The 16,169-nt window shown below is 39.4% G+C and overlaps 1 protein-coding gene across 1 annotated transcript in view; it reads left to right on the top strand.

The window, feature by feature from the left end:
• TRPM5 (transient receptor potential cation channel subfamily M member 5) overlaps positions 1-16,169 on the top strand; it is a 39,882-nt gene that overhangs the window by 7,217 nt on the left and 16,496 nt on the right. Inside the window, exons 5-14 of the mRNA XM_027888724.1 lie at positions 1,465-1,529; positions 3,315-3,506; positions 4,794-4,896; positions 5,761-5,879; positions 6,522-6,872; positions 9,107-9,238; positions 10,516-10,639; positions 12,906-13,051; positions 13,799-13,911; positions 15,340-15,435. Coding sequence (XP_027744525.1) covers positions 1,465-1,529; positions 3,315-3,506; positions 4,794-4,896; positions 5,761-5,879; positions 6,522-6,872; positions 9,107-9,238; positions 10,516-10,639; positions 12,906-13,051; positions 13,799-13,911; positions 15,340-15,435 — 1,441 coding nt within the window. The remainder of the gene's footprint in view (positions 1-1,464; positions 1,530-3,314; positions 3,507-4,793; positions 4,897-5,760; positions 5,880-6,521; positions 6,873-9,106; positions 9,239-10,515; positions 10,640-12,905; positions 13,052-13,798; positions 13,912-15,339; positions 15,436-16,169) is intronic.

Here is a 16,169-nt window from a genome sequence, read left to right as displayed (position 1 = left end):
ATCTGATTGAACAAATCTCAGTGGAACAATATTCTGACAAGGAATGCTGATTCATATGACAAATATTTCACTGGAACATACTGAATTCAGCGTTATCTTCTATAAACAAAACCAATGTCATTCATTTAAGCTCATTTATATACAAGCTGAGCAAAGCTATATGACTTTACTGAAGTAAAACACTTTATTAATGTCACGCAGAATTTCCCTATTTTAAAAAACACCTAGAAATCTTTTAGAGGATATTTTTAAATACACTAAATATTCTTTGCAATTAAGGACTTTCCATCTTCCCAGCATAATGTCAGAATACACTGGCCACTCCTCTGGCTAAATTTTATCTAAATCTATGGTAAATGAAGAATATTTCAATCATACCTTGAGGAATGTGTAGTCACAGAGGTCACTTCAAAGAACACCACCTCAGAGAGGTATGACAGTGCTATGCCATTCACTAAAACAAACTAGGTTACTTGCCAATCGCATCCTGGCTACAGCTCAGTTCAATATCATCTCTTGTAGTCATCCCACAAGAGACAAAACAAGAAGAGATCTGTACAGATTTCTGGGAGATCTACAAAGGGAAACATCAAACAAAATGTTTGGACCAAATGCCTTTTATCTTCCAGCTGAAAGAGGCATTCATCTCGTGATGCTACTGTTTTAATTGAGCTCCTTCAGGCAAATCTGTGGTCACCTTTGGATTACAGAGTACAGCATTTACAGTATAAACCATCTAAAAACACATGGGCCCCTATGCGAGGATGTCTTAGGACTGGGATGCTGACCTCATTTCTGCTGCCATGACATATTAAATATTTCATTAACATTTCGTTTAAAAGTATCCAATTATGTTATTATTAATCACCACACTAGACTGTGCTGAAAGAAATTTTAAGCTGTTTAACTGGAATAATAAGGAGTATATGGTTCTTATCAAATCATATCTGACTCATCTCATCGTAGCTGGTCTACACAATCAGCCTCTTCATATTCTTAAATCCTCCTTTTATAAGGCTTTTCTCCTGGATTCCTCTACACCTTCCACACACGCATAACACCAGGGATGAACTGACAGCTTTTCACTTCTCACTGTATCTTAATACAGTTAATAATGGTAGCTGCCTCTCTGAAAACATAACAATCTTGTCCTGTACCCTAATGCAGCTCCATTACTCCATAACCTGATAGCCTTGCAGTAAATAAATAACATAAACATTCAAGAGTGGTATGACACACAGAAATGCCAATATCCATATTGTGCAGCTGAGGTGCACTGTCTGATAGGTGATGGTGTTATTCTCTTCCTTTCCCGCTTGCTTCTGCAATTGCCTGCCTTCTGCAGGTTCACGTAGGCACCAAAACAGCACGGAAGAGGACAAGTATTTTTGAGGGGTCGGCAAAACTGCAATAGCTTTGTGAAAACCATTAACCTTTTTAAAAATTAAACCATCTCTTTCACAGGAACGGGTAGCATTGAGATCCCCGTGCTTTGCTTATTGGTGAATGGAGGACCAGGCACACTTGAGGTAAGAATCTGTTTTCAACTTTAGAAAAATAAATTAACTGGTGCCAAGTAATTAATGGAAGATTTGGCTGGATGATAAACATCTATTGGCACTTTACATAAAGTCAAGTTTCACATCTATACACCATTAAGAACTGAGTTCTGTTAATATTAAATTTGCCAGTATTTGTTTGGGAGAAATATTTCCTTCTTAATAAGAACCAGCTGATCATTAAGGCTTCCACTGCCAGCTTGTACAGTGGGAAGAAAGAGTCCAAAACCAAAACAAACTCACAGAAGCCAGCTCCAGTTCTAGTGAAACAGAAATACTGTGCTATTACTTGAGAACACATACAAAAAAGGGATGAATCATTCAGTGCTGTCCAGCAACAATGAGACAACTGCCTGTCCCAGAGCTCAGAGGAAGTACAAGGCCAGGTTTGCTAAACATGCCATTTAAAACAATAATGCCCTGGTCCCACTGAGCAAAAGAACATTGTAGGATAGCAGATTGGAGTGTTGTCTGCTAGCAATCCCAAATCTTATTCAGTGAAGGATCAGACTGAAATTTTTTCCTGAGTAGTTTTACAACTTAAAGAGCCTGTTAACAAGGCTTTACTCTTTGATTTCTGTTTTACTTTTTTTTGTTTTAATAATACTCTCTGCCTACAGTACCTTTAGGGAGACATAATTTAACCATGATTTAAAGTTTTCAGGTGATGAGACTGTGCCATGCAAGCTGGTAACCTCTTTCAGAATAGCAACTGATTTCTGGTGATTTCTTCTGATTTCAGTCTCCAGTCCCTGTATCTTGTCATAACTTTTTCAGCTTGACTAAAACAAACACTGGTATTAAAAATCTCACTGTTTAAACTAGGATTATGTCATCTCTTGTTCTTCCTTTCTAGAAGCTAAATATTGCAGTGTTTCCTATATCTTTGGATTAGAAAAACCACATATTATGACATATAAATCCTCTGTTCAAAGTTTTAGAGAACAACGTGACTTGGCGACCAAAGGTGACTGGCTGAAGTTGCTGGGAAGGGATAACTGGTCACACTTTTTTACAACATCAGTCTTTTAAATTACAAGTTACATGATACACACCAAAGACTACGACAGTTTTATAAAACTCAAAAAACCCTCAACACTGAAATTAGAGAAAAAACTGCACCGCAACTGAACTGAGTCTTGCATAACTCCAGAGGAAGAAAAAGACTGGCAGCAAATAGTCATTGTCACAATTATGATGCCATGGTCTCTGCTTTCTTCTCTCAACAACCTGCCTGACTCATTCTAATTGCACAAGTAACAGAATTAATAGCCTTTAACTCTTGTAGTTGCTATGATTCAGTGTTTTTTTCCTGTAGCCCAATGTTTTATTCTCACAGGCAAATTCCTTACTTTCAGCACATCTTTGCCAGGTGTAGCAGACAGAAAAAGATGCTGCACCAAAAAGCCTGCTAGTAATTTCTGTATAGAGCTACTCTTGCACTTGAATGTGCTGAAACACAGACTTGGGGGTGTGGGGCGAAAGTCGGGGTCAAAGAAATTTTATCCATTGTTTGTCCAAATCAGGTTGCTTAGCTACCCAGCAGATGTGTCATGAAAAGAAGCCTAGTCAGGGGCCTATACATAGATGACCTGCTGCAGAATCTGAAAAATCATAATGGCTTAGAGGATTGGACTGATTCCATAGTGAATCTGGTTTAAATACACGTTTAATCCTAGTTTGCTAGAAGCTCTTCTTTTGAAAAACATTTTCTTTCCATATGTGAATTCTGAAAATGTACTTTTTAAACTACAGAGAGTTTGCAGCGGTTTGGAAAATTCTGCTCCCTGGCTTATCTTAGCGGGGTCTGGAGGCACAGCTGATATCTTAGCTGAATTCATGAATGACCCACAGCTTATCATACCAGAAGCTGTTGAAAAGCAATTTAAGGAGAAATTCCCTGCAGAAAGCTTCTTGAGGAAGGACATTCTTCAGTGGACGCTAACAGTGAGCTCTCCTAACATTTGTAGCTTTTGTAGCCCGTTCAGTACAGGTTTGGCAAGAAGCTGCTCAGAAGTTTTGGGTACTCCAGTGCTTTGACACTAGTGCTACAAGATACCCCTCTAACATAAAAATCAAGTGGTCATTTGATCATACAAACTACTTTGTTGTCCTAGTGATTCAGCTGAACACTTAGGGCTCTGTCCTTCATCAGTTATTTCCACAAGTAACAGCCAGCACCCAGGAACTCCACAGTCCTTCTGTAGGACGTGAAGCATTATTTATATCCACAGCTGTGGAGCTTGTGCAGCTGTTACAGAAGAGACCTAATTCACGATCTACAGCTGTTAAATGGAAACCTAGTTGTGGATAAGCATGAATAAATTAAATAGAATGAAGTGTGTTTAGAAATTATCCTATCTATTGTCAGTTGCTTGCTCTTAAAATATTATTGTTCTTAAAAAAAGAAGGACAAAGCAGATTCACAGATCTTCCTTACTCTTTGTATAGAAATTGCTGGACTTAAACCACTATCCATAAGCATTTTAGAAAAAAAAAAAACCAACACTTTGAAATCATCTTTATATGAAAACTTAAGAGCATTGTGTGCCCCTGTGATAAACTAAGTTTACCTGACCTGGTCCGCTACTTATTCTTTGCAGTCCCTGCTGTAATCCTTAGCTTTAAAGTTTAAAAGTTCCACATACTAATTCATTAGGAAGACCTTTGCCAGATTACTAACAAAAGGGGATGAAAGGCATATAGAAACAATGTTGCCAGACGCTCAGAAAGTCTCAGTGCAGCTGCACTGTGAGAAAGAAAACTCAATAAATAGAAGAGCAGAAGGAAAGAGAAGCCTGCTGTATATATCAATATTTGAGAACTTTTACTGAAAGAAGAGTTAGAGACTATGCTTTTGAATAAACAACTCTGAGAGCAAAACTTAAATGTCAAATCAGGATGAGATAAAACAAAACTGGCTGGCTATAGCATGATTATGAGTCAAATAAGAATGTGAGTTAAGGAAGGATCTTCTAATTAAAGCACTGCTCTGGTTGTCAGGATATTCACATTCTGATTCCTCCTATCCTGCTAGGTGACTTAGAAAAAGGCAGTAACTCCCTCCTTGCCTTAGGACTTTATTAATGTTTGTCTTCTTGCCAAACCTCAGTTTTACAATTAGAATGTAAGTTTTTGGGAAATAAGGCCTGGGTGATCTTCACTGGGCTCTTGGGCACTAATATATAGCAGTAGGATGATGTGTAAAATGGCTTTTGTTTCCACTCCCAACAGATTCAAAATATTATTTCACACCAGCATCTTTTAACTCTGCACAGTTTTGAGCAAGAAGGTTCAGAAGAACTAGACACAGTCATTTTAAAAGCTTTAGTAAAAGGTAAGAACAGTAAAAACAGCACAGTGTAATACTTGTTCTATTTGACTTCTTCTATGCCATAAGTATACTTCACTTTTTTCCAGTGCAAGTTCAGTTGGCTGTTGGATCAGATTTAATTTTTTATGCACTGTTCTTTTGTTTGTTTATTGACAAATTAACTATGGTAGTTACCATATCTCTTGTAACCTTGCTTTAAACTACTGTTTGCTTTTAAATCTCATGAATTGTATGATACTAGTTTAATTGCTCCTTTATTTCAACACTTGCTTCTTGTAGTAGTAGAGGTTACAGAAGAACTGAAATATATTGGAGCGGTATATTTTCCAGTTACAAACCATTTAAAAAAATCCAACAAGAAAACAAAAACAAAAGACAAGAATGGCCTTAGTTCCAGAAATAACCAATTTCTCTTATAAGAAATCTCCCCTGTATCTTCCGGAAGAAGACGTTACTTGCGCTGCCACCTATTTCAGTTCCTGTTACCTTAATGGTTTGCGTTAGCCTAAATTTAGCATGGTAGGGGGGTTAAGACAATCTATTCCTAGTGTGCTAATTGAAACAAGGCAGAAACAACAGCCAGTCCTGTCCCCTGCTTTCTACAGGCCAGGGTCCCTCTTAAAATTGAGCAGCCATTTAAACTTAATGGTTTAATAGAGAATTTTGCTAGAAAAAAAAAATAGTATATTTGAATATTAATATTTATTAATTTGGGAAAAAACCACTGTAAAGACTTCCTGGCTAAGCAACTCATAGATTTGTGATAGCTGAAGGAGAGCTTGTATTGCTAATCAAAATAACAATACTATATTAAATGTAACATAAGTGTAAAGTACTGAGTTTATTTGCCTTTGCTATTTTTGCCAGCCTGCAAAAGTCAGAGTCAGGAGGCCCAAGAATATCTGGATGAACTGAAGCTGGCGGTGGCCTGGAATAGAGTTGACATTGCTAAAAGTGAAATATTCAATGGTGACGTGGAGTGGAAGGTATCAGGTTTTATTGTCTTACAGGACCATCAGTGTATAATCCAATGTGTACAGGACAATGGAACATCCCAAAATATGGCCTCAGTTTTTAACGCTACCTTACTGCACGCTCCACTAAGAGATTGGGTAGCAGTAGTATGCTTCCTGAGGCTGCTTGTCTGTAGGGCCCCCTATATAAAAATGATTAAGTACAGAGGAATAATTCAGCAGTCATGATCTCTTTCTTGAGCTCTGTGGGGGCAAGAATCTTTCTCCCCCTTCTGTAATAGGTCTTTAAAGCAAACAACCCAAAGCTTAAAAGCACAAGAACAGGAAGATACTACTGTTAGAAGGTGGTAGGAAGAATATCACTGTTTTCAACTGCTGTATAAATACCCAGTGCAGTGGGTACCCATTATCACCACAAGTCCTACAGCAGGCTACTCGTGCTGATGTTTGAACGTTAATGCTGCCACAGACATTTTATCACAGAAAAATCAAGACGGTTCTACCCCTTTCTCATTGTACCCACTGCTGACCTGGTGGAAGACAAAATGCGCATGTCCCCGTGTTAAATCTTACCTCTCTTGTCATCCAGCCATGATTACCCCAAAAAACTCCCTATTTGTTTTGTTGGTTTTTTTTCTCCCTTCATCAATGTAGTCCTGTGACCTCGAGGAAGTGATGATGGATGCCCTGGTCAATGACAAACCAGAATTCGTAAAATTATTTATTGACAACGGGGCTAACATACATGAATTCCTGACCTACAGTCGTCTGCAGCGACTCTACTGTTCCATTTCTCAGAAATGTCTCCTCTATGAACTTCTTATGAAGAAACACGAAGAAAACAAGCTGACCTTGGCAGGGCTCACTGGTCAACACGAAAATGAGCAGAAGGAGATCTGCCCACTCTTCACTCTCAGTGAGGTCTCTAGAGTTCTCAGGGATTTTCTTCATGATGCATGCAAAGGTTTCTATCAAGACCTCAGACATGGAGGCAAGAAAAAATCTGTGAGTCACAACTTTACATTGTATTTCTGTTCTACTCCAATTTACAATTTGAACAATCTTAACTAAGTCTAGCCTTTGGGGGTGGGGCAGGGAAGGTGGCAGAATAGTCACTTCAGTTTCTCATTCCTTTTTTTAAGTCAATTATTATCACATTTGAGACAGTTTGATATTTTAATTTCAAAATTAAAAAAGGAAAATAAAGTAATTTCAAAGATAGCTTGTGATGCCTCTTTCCCCGCCTCTGCACATGGGGTTTTATGCAAGGTTTCACTGCACCTTGAACTACTGCTAAGATGTAGCCTTTGTTTCACAATCTACAGAGGCCCCTGTATTTCACATACTCACTTTTTATTAGACATAGAAATAGTCTGCATTTCTCATACAGAACTTCAAGTAGAAGTATTTGAAAGGCAGTATTTTCCAGGAGAAAGAAAAGCAGGCAATGGACATTTTCAGTCCCACGTCTGAAAATGGTAATCTTTATACATGAAACTAGTCCCAGCTTTATACTGTATATGGGTGGACTAGATATTCAGCAATATGCAGTTGTCGCTGGTTTGCCTTTAGATCATTATAATCTTGTTACTGAGTGACATACACACAGCAAGAATTAAGAATGGTTGTGTGAAGTGGCCCTGGCAAGCACGCTGGCCAACACGTGACAAGGATAACATGATATGGGTACATCTGTGAAATGTCTGTAGCACACAACCGTGCCACAGATACATCATCACTTTTGCACTTTGACAGTATATTTAATATTGAAGCTCCTAAGTAACAAAGTTCTTGAAAAAGCATTGAGAATAAATTTGGATGCATGATTTCAAAACAAAGACATATAGAGAAATTTCATTAATATTTAGTTTTAGACAAACTAAACAATTAAGCCATTTGGTATTTGCCAATGCTAATTTCATCTTAAAACTGTTAAAATGAAAAACTATTAAAAAAAAATTTCTCACTCAAGAGCTTAAATCACTTTTGTTTTGTTTTGTAGTCACTAAATTATTTAATAGTATGAAAAGGTAAGTTTGAATCTAGTCAGGGTTTCTTCACTGGCAAGGACAGACAACCTGGCATAACACCTCTGCAGTCATTAAGAAGACTCCAGCTTTACAAATTTCACAGAAATAAAAATTTGCCCCAGAATCGCACTTGCCTTTTTGGCTTTTGGCAGTAAGTGAGCTAAAGCCAAGTGCTGTAAATAAGGCCCAGTTCAGATACCAGATCACGCCCCCTTTTTTCCTTTAAAAGCTTCTTCCCATGGCTGCTTCCCAACAGTGGCTCAATCCAGCTATCATTGGCAACAGTACTGGCACACCAGTGTCACTGCTGCTAAATTGTGCATGTTGTTCCAATTTAGGAGCTAGTCGTTACAAAGACAGGTGAGACTTTTAGGATGTCTTTGTCACCTGCAAGGTTTTCAATGCAATTCAATTTATTAAATAGCTCACTACAAACTGAAGAAACCCACTCCCAACCCCCCCAAAAAATGCCGTTAAAATAAATTTGAAGAGAATTCCATAATTCGAAAACTATATTCTCACAAAAAACTTCTTTTGTTAAGAAGAAGTCTACTCTGGCTGCTTCAAATTCACACAACAGATATAAAGGCAGTTTTAAAAAAAAATACTTAGAACTTGACCTAAGTGGCTACACTTCCTCTGGACAATTTTTTATCAAGCGCTAAAGGAATAAGCAGTGTTCTACTTAAACTGCTCCCTGTGCAAGTGAAAGGTTTCTCAAAGGAATGCCTAAAAAGGGGTATTGACGCACTCTGCTCTTGCACTGTACAGGGCCTGGGTGAGATTTATTTCTGTTGAAATAAAATGCCTTTTGTTCCCTCTTCTCTGAAACCATGTCCTCTGTGGCAGTCAAGCAGAGTCAAATATAATTGAAAGCAAGCTCAGATTAGTTAATCACAGGTTTGTCTTGTCTGATATTACACACTAGCGGCGAAACCCTGGCCTTAATAAAGTCAATGAGAACTTTACCATCGGCTTCAGTGGAGTCACCATTTCATCCAGAATGTTCTCACATGTATTGAGTTGTATAGGGGACACAAGGGTCCTTTGACTCAGTACAGAATGAGATAATTACCACTTAGTCCTACAGAAAAGAAAAAAAAAATCAAAAGAAGAAGTAGCTGGCAAGGCCAAGAGCAGCTTAGATCATGTCATTTGCATGGAATGAGGCTGCAAAGCACGTTTTAATTTCTACAAACCATATTTCAGGATAAAATTAATACAAAGCGATTACCTGGACCCTTGGATATGAACCAGAAAAGCGAAAATCCTTGGAGGGATTTGTTTGTATGGGCAGTACTTCAAAACCGGCACAAGATGGCAAACTATTTCTGGGCTATGGTAAGCTTTGAGCTGTAGCTGCTCCAGGTGAAATATTAACGTATTTCAAGTTTACGAGACCTTTTTTTGCTCAGCCTCGCAGCTCAGATGACAGATAGGTTTGTTTCCAAAATACGAGAGGCAGCCTTTATAGGGCTTTTCATCTCTGCATGGCTCATGCCAGTGAAGGCCAGAGGGTCTGATGGAGGGTGGGCAGAGCAGCAGCAGGTGTAAATCAGCACAGCCTGAACCTCTGCTGCAGAGTCAGCCCTCCCTTCCCTGCTCCTGATGACTCAACACTCTCAGGCACAGATTTTATGCCTTCTACAATAGGCCAATTGACTGGGTCCAAGCGGGATGGGAGGGAAGATGGTGCAGTGAAGCGTCCTTAGCTTACGTGCTCTATGTGTCGGAAACAACAGCATCATGCTCTCAAAGGCTGAGCTTCAAGCTGGCATAATTGGCTGCTGTTTTACAACCCTTCACAACCGAGGCCCTGTCTCCTGCATCTGTGAGCCTCCCTGCCCCCACAGAGTGAGACAACTGTCAGATTCCCATCCCTGATCTTCCAGAGGAATGCATCTGGCATGGGGAGAGTCATGGGGAGGGACAAACTGCAGCACAGCTCTTCAGGCTGCGAGTGTGTGTGCGTGTGCATCAGCACCTTGCAGGGCGTCGTGTTTGTGGAGCCCTGTGACCAGAAGGCACGTCTCTGCTTAGTGCCACTGTTGTGCCTCTGCCAGCTGTGCTCTCTCCTTTCTCTTCATCCTTATGCAGGGTCTCAGCACAGCCATGCTGAAGGTATCTCAGCACTGTGAGACCGTATTGCTCTATTTCCATAGCACATTATTCTCCTTTCTAGTCTTTGCTACCCCAAATCAGGCCTCTGTAAGGGCCTGTACCCAGAAGTCTCCAGCCTTGGAAGGCAGAAGAACTACCAATACAGAATCACAGCATTTTGGGTTGAAAGTGACCTTAAAGATCAACCAGTGCCAAACCCTCTGCCATGGGCCCTCCCACTAGACCACTTTGCTCAATGCCCCAGTTGACCTGGCCTCAAACACTACTAGGGGAAGGACATCCAAAGTATGTGGTTTTCAATTCTCAGTCACAAAAACTGTCATTTCAATCAGCATTCTGGACTTTCAAAGACCAGATTTTTGAGGGAAAATTTTTCTTGGGAGGGGAAATATGTACGAATTTTTTGTTGTTGTTAGATGTGCTCCTTAGTGGAGTCTCCCCCATTCAAAGATGCCCTCCAGTGAAGGGTGACAGCAGCACTCCTTTCAATTCTACAGGGGCAGGAGGGTGTAGCTTCAGCTCTGGCAGCCTGCAAGATCCTTAAAGAGATGTCCCGCCTGGAGACCGAGACCAAAGCAGCCTGTATAATGAAAGAGGCCAAGTATGAGCAGCTCGCTGTTGGTAAGTAATGGCATCTTTTGAATGGCATAGAAAATTTAAGAAGTAACTGCCATTGGAAGGCAAGCAAGTGAAAAAAATACTGTTTGAGTTTTAAAAGGTCAACTCTCATGAATAATTTAACAGCCTTGCAGCACAGGCAGTCCCAAACATTCAGATACCACAGAAAGACTACAAACCCAATCATTTTGGAAAAATCACTAATCCGAGACTGGCCCCTGAGATGCATGGAAGAAATTACTTTTCTTCTGCTTGTTGATATTTTAAGTGTCTGATCTTAGTACAAGGTGTGTTAGAGTGATGTGGAAGATAGAATAAACAAAATGCATCCAGGCTCACAGCAGCCCAGTTTTCCTGCAATATCAAGCTTGCTCTGTAAGGGCCACTAAAGCAACAAGTTTTAAGGTTTGTCATTGCTGCTAAAAATAATTTGAGATTACCTCACCCAGAAGAGGGCTAACTGCACTGCAAACTGCAGTGAGGCTCAGACTGGTTTTGCAGCAGACAAGCTGCCCCTCCCTGCAGCAGTAAAGCATCCAGGCATCTGCAATGCCGGAACGCTGAGCCCTTTCCCCTTTGCCTGGTTTAGAAACAGATGTCTGCACACAACCTTCTCTGCTGATCTGACTTCAGTCCAACTCATACCTGAGGGCAGAACTGCTGTTAACAGAGGGCTTTAAAATATGCCACACACTAACAAATGCAGAGGCTCCTCTCCCTTGAAGCTTGTATATCAAGCAGCTGAAGGCTCATGCAGGCGTTGCTACAGTATTTATACGCAGATCACATTTTCCCTTCTTGTCACAGGGCTATTATTATTTACAAAAATTACGAATCAGGTTCTTGTATAATCACAGGACTCAAGTAATTTAGTCATGGAATTACAGGGCCTAATCCAGCAATCTGCTCCTTGGCTTTGATAAGTATTAGATCAGATCCTCAATTTTAACTTCTGGCCCGGATAATGCTATCAATATTGCATAAACAAACTTTCTTTAAGAATGATAAATACCACATCAACTCCAAAAGATGTCTATATATCGGCTTATTTTAAGTGCACTTGATCCTTTCTCCAGCCCTCACAGTGTAACAAGATGTAGGCTGGCTTAGGTACTGAGATAATCAAGTGAATCAGTAGAATGAAACAGACACAAGAAGCCAGATCTTGGCTAATGAGTAAATCGTGACTTTTTTGGACTGTTTATCCTAGTTTCTAAGCTCTAGGACCAGTTTCTCTGGAAACAACTATGCCATAATACCCTAGCACGTCTAATATTATTTGAAGTCAAATACCTCCGTCTTAAAAAAGGATTTGTTGTCTACAAGCCAAAGCTGAGCTGCTCCTTTTGTTTAGTCAGGAGAGTGGAGACAGCATGGCAACTCATCCTTCAAAGTGTAAGTGGATCACCCAAGAGATACAGTTTTGCTTGATATTACCTAAAGCTCCACATGAATCAGCTACAGAGGAGAGACTGTAACAAATATTGACATGTTTCCAAGACATTGCTTATGCTGTCTGAAGATGAAAGGAAAAAAAAGAAAAAAAAAAAAAAAAAACCAAAAAAAAAAAAAAAAAAAAAAAAAAAAAAAAAAAAAAAAAAAAAAAAAAAAAAAAAAAAAAAAAAAAAAAAAAAAAAAAAAAAAAAAAAAAAAAAAAAAAAAAAAAAAAAAAAAAAAAAAAAACCAAAAAAAACAAAAAAAAAAACCCAAACCAAAAAAACCCCCAAAACCCAAAAAGCTCCACAAAAAACCCAAAATACAGAACAAATCAAAAAAACAAACTAAAACCAACAAAAACCAAATCAACCTAACAAAAAAACACACAAACCCAAACTCCAGACCTGTCAGAGGCCCCGTGTGGAGAAGAGAGCATGCAGATAGAAAGAGGTAAAAGGAAAGTACCGAGATATTTACTCATTTTTTCTGTAACTAGATGCAATTTTAAAATTACAGTTATTTTTTTTCACCAAGGCAAATTTGTTTCATCTACCCTCTGCCCCAACACATGTACACACAAGCATAAAGCTGTGGTGAGTTATTGTGTCCAGCATCCTTCCTCTCTCCCTCCCACCTCCTCTGAGCTCTCTCAGGCTCTTTACAGCAGCTTTGCAGAAGTCTCTGGTGTAGCAATGAGCATCTGGCAGTGCTCAGGGTTTGCTGCCACTGTGCTGCATCCTACACACGTTGCCCTCTTGCCTTACTTTTTTTTTTTTTTAATTATTCTTTTAAATGACAAGATCTGTTTCTCTCGGTTTCCTTCATTTGACAGAACTGTTTAGTGAATGCTACCACAACAGTGAGGAGAGAGCATTTGCTCTGTTGGTGAGGAAAAATCAGTACTGGAGCAGAACCACCTGCCTTCAGCTCGCTACAGAAGCAGATGCAAAGTCTTTCTTTGCACATGACGGTGTCCAGGTAAGTTTTATATACCCCTGGGGCTTTAAGTTGGACACAGAAGAGAATAGCACAGCAACTGAGCAACACCATGAAATGTGTTCCCCTAAGAGCCACTCTTTGGAGAAGGGACTCTCTCCCTAGCATCATACGAAGAGGATATTATACCATGTCCTTGCCAAAGCAACACAGTTCCCCCTTTCCCCACCCTTTCATCCAGCTGGCCCACAGACCAGTGTGCTGAGAAGGTTTAGCCTTTAATCTCTTGTGTGCTTTTTGCTTTTTATTCCTTCCTTGCTCACAGAGAAGCATCAGAAAAGCACTGTAAATCTGCCTGGGGCACGATGAAGCTGCTCCAAGATGTGAGGTAACTCCGTGTTCAGATTCAAGAAAGAACTCATTGAAAAAAAGTTAAATCAAATTACTATTCAGCTTTGCTCTCGCAACCTGAGTTCTCCCTGCACACACAAAGCCAAATTAAGAGTGATGGTGCTTTTAGTTCCCAGTGCCTGACTTGCACTTTTTTAGTACTACAGATGTTGCTTAATTCCATTTGACTTGCTGTCCTTTCCACTGGTCTCTTAATAACTCTTTGCATACTCAATATCTGCAGAAGGAAGTGCAGAGCACCTGTTTGCTCTGAAGGTGTGCCTGCTCTCGAGGTTTCCAGACCATTCACTGTCTTAGGAGTCACAGAACATAGATGCACTTCATCTGCAAGTATGGGTTTTTGTTGTTAAAGCCATCTCTTGTTTTCTTGATTTTCAGGCCTTCCTGACAAAAATATGGTGGGGAGACATGTCTACAAGCACTCAGATCCTGAAGTTAATCTGTGGGTTCTGGTGTCCTTTCCTAATCTACACAAATTTAATAGCATTCAGGTATAAACATAACTATTTGGATGGAAGAGATAAGTAAGTGATGAAAAATAAGCCATAAAAAATATTCAGACTCAAAATTTCTCACCTAAGTGATTAAGAGAGTAATATTGTCAGCGTCAAAAGGACTGCTATTAACCAAAACAGTTTTTTATGGGGCTCAGTGCTTTGTGCATCCTGTGTTACTGCTGGTTCTCATACTTAAAACATCAGTGCCATAGTTTCATAAAGATCATTTCTATTTTGCACAGTCCACATAAAAGCCTGTTGGAATTCTGTCAGCTCCAGATTCTACACAGTAATATTTAGAATATCCCCACGTGTAGCATTGTCTGCTTCTCCTAGATTTGGAGATGCCTGGTTCAAACCTCTGTATCTTTTCAAGGAAAACAGCCATCACAAGGCAGTATTATCAGCCACAAGCCTTGATAACGATAAGTCAAACTTAAAAACATGGGACTGACATTAAATCAGTTAAGATTTTCAGAGTATTCTTCTGCAGGCATAGCTTTGGAGTTTGTAATTTTCAGCTTTTTGTCACAATGAAAATGACTTGAATCTTAGGTTTTCTTGAAAAAAAGCCCATACACACACACACACACACACACACACACAAAACAAGCCACAAAAAAGAACTAAACAAAAAACCACCAGAAAATAAAAAAGAGCAGCTAAGATGCTCATATGGTCATAAAAAGTCCAGGATCGGAAACTGTAAGAAAACCTCATAACATTTATAGAATCATATACAAATCATCAGACTTGGCACTATGGAATGACATGTTATTACAAAATCTGTGCTTATTAACTGTTAAACTACATAAAAAGCAGGAAGAAAATTTGTTTGGCACTGCTGACTTAAGACTTTCCTTTTGCCAGTATGACTAAAGATGACCTTCTTGCCATACTGGCTGCCAGATTCACAAATTAATTTGATGTGGTATTTTGGCAAAGTTTTCATGGAAAAGTTTAAATTATGATCCATAATCAAAGTAATCCTTTCAAATTTTCCATTTTTTGGCCTCCTTCACCTGTAAAAGCAAGAATCGACATGTTCTCTACTGCTTCTGGCATTTCCTCTCTTAATTGCTAATTAGAGTAACTAGGAATGGAGAATTGGGCTATTGTCTTCTAAGACTGAATGAGGGGTTTATTTCTGCTTAAATCATAAGTAATTTGAAGAAACTGAGCATCCTGCTCCATTTTTGTGAAGCATGCCAATTATCACTTCTCCGAATCTTGTGGGTGACTTCAGCCTTCTCCTTAAAAATAAAAAGAGTTTGTAAAGGTAAGGATTATGCATTATGTGCTAGCTTCCCAGTGGAGCAAGTCCAAGATAAGTACATACTAGCAGTTCTGTATTAATGCCAATTTAGGAGTCAAAAATGACTTAAGCATCATCTTTCAACTAATGAGTTTATTTCCTTACAGTGAGGAAAAACAATCAAAGAATGAGGTAGAGCCATCAAGAGAGCTGGACAGTTTGGATACAGAGAGGACTCTGTTTTTTTCCAAGGAAGAAGATAGGTAAGTTTAAAATCGTTAGTCAAGGTAACTCGTATGACAACAGGCACAAAACAGGACACTTCTTGTGGATTAGTGACCAGTTAATGATCTAAGGAGCAGCTGAAGAACCAAGAAAATCATTACTCCTCAGGAAGTGCTGTGCCCTCTGATGACTGCTGTTGTTGCTCTCTAAAAGGAATATAGAAAATAAACAGGGATACAGCACTGATTTATGGAGACACCACTTTACTTGTTCTGAGCAGGTAATTTCTACAGAACAAGGGATCTGCTTAATACCTTGGGAATCAAATAGCATTTCCTGACATTCCCTTTAGCTCAAGATGGCTGGTATACATTGGATTTTAGGAACTTTTCATATTACTGAGCTGAGCAGAAAGAAGGTTCTCAGCAAAGTCTTACATTATTTGAGTGCATCACTGCATGATTTCCTACCAAGGCATACTTGCACGTATCAGTACTGGGGAATTTTATATTGAGTTGGCTTCTCACCATTCTAATGATCCTCATTTACATTTTAAAAGATGAGCCCTGAGGAACCTTATGAATTCGAGGGAACATCACACAAAGGAGTGACTGAGCATAGAGAATTTGTTGTTCCCGACCACTCACAGATCTGTGATTCAGAACTGATCCCACCCTATACCTCTTCCCCACACACACACCCCATGCCAGAACCTGGGAGACCACAAGGACTTAAGTCAGGATAAACAGCCTTTGATTGGTACAGAGCCCTC

The sequence above is a fragment of the Empidonax traillii genome, unplaced genomic scaffold, assembly GCF_003031625.1.
Source record: "Empidonax traillii isolate 1590-97213 ecotype Southwest subspecies unplaced genomic scaffold, ASM303162v1 scaffold245:size1430315, whole genome shotgun sequence".
Taxonomy (NCBI): Eukaryota; Metazoa; Chordata; class Aves; order Passeriformes; family Tyrannidae; genus Empidonax; species Empidonax traillii.
Note: the sequence above shows the minus strand (reverse complement) of the source record. Positions and strands in the feature narration are given on the sequence as shown.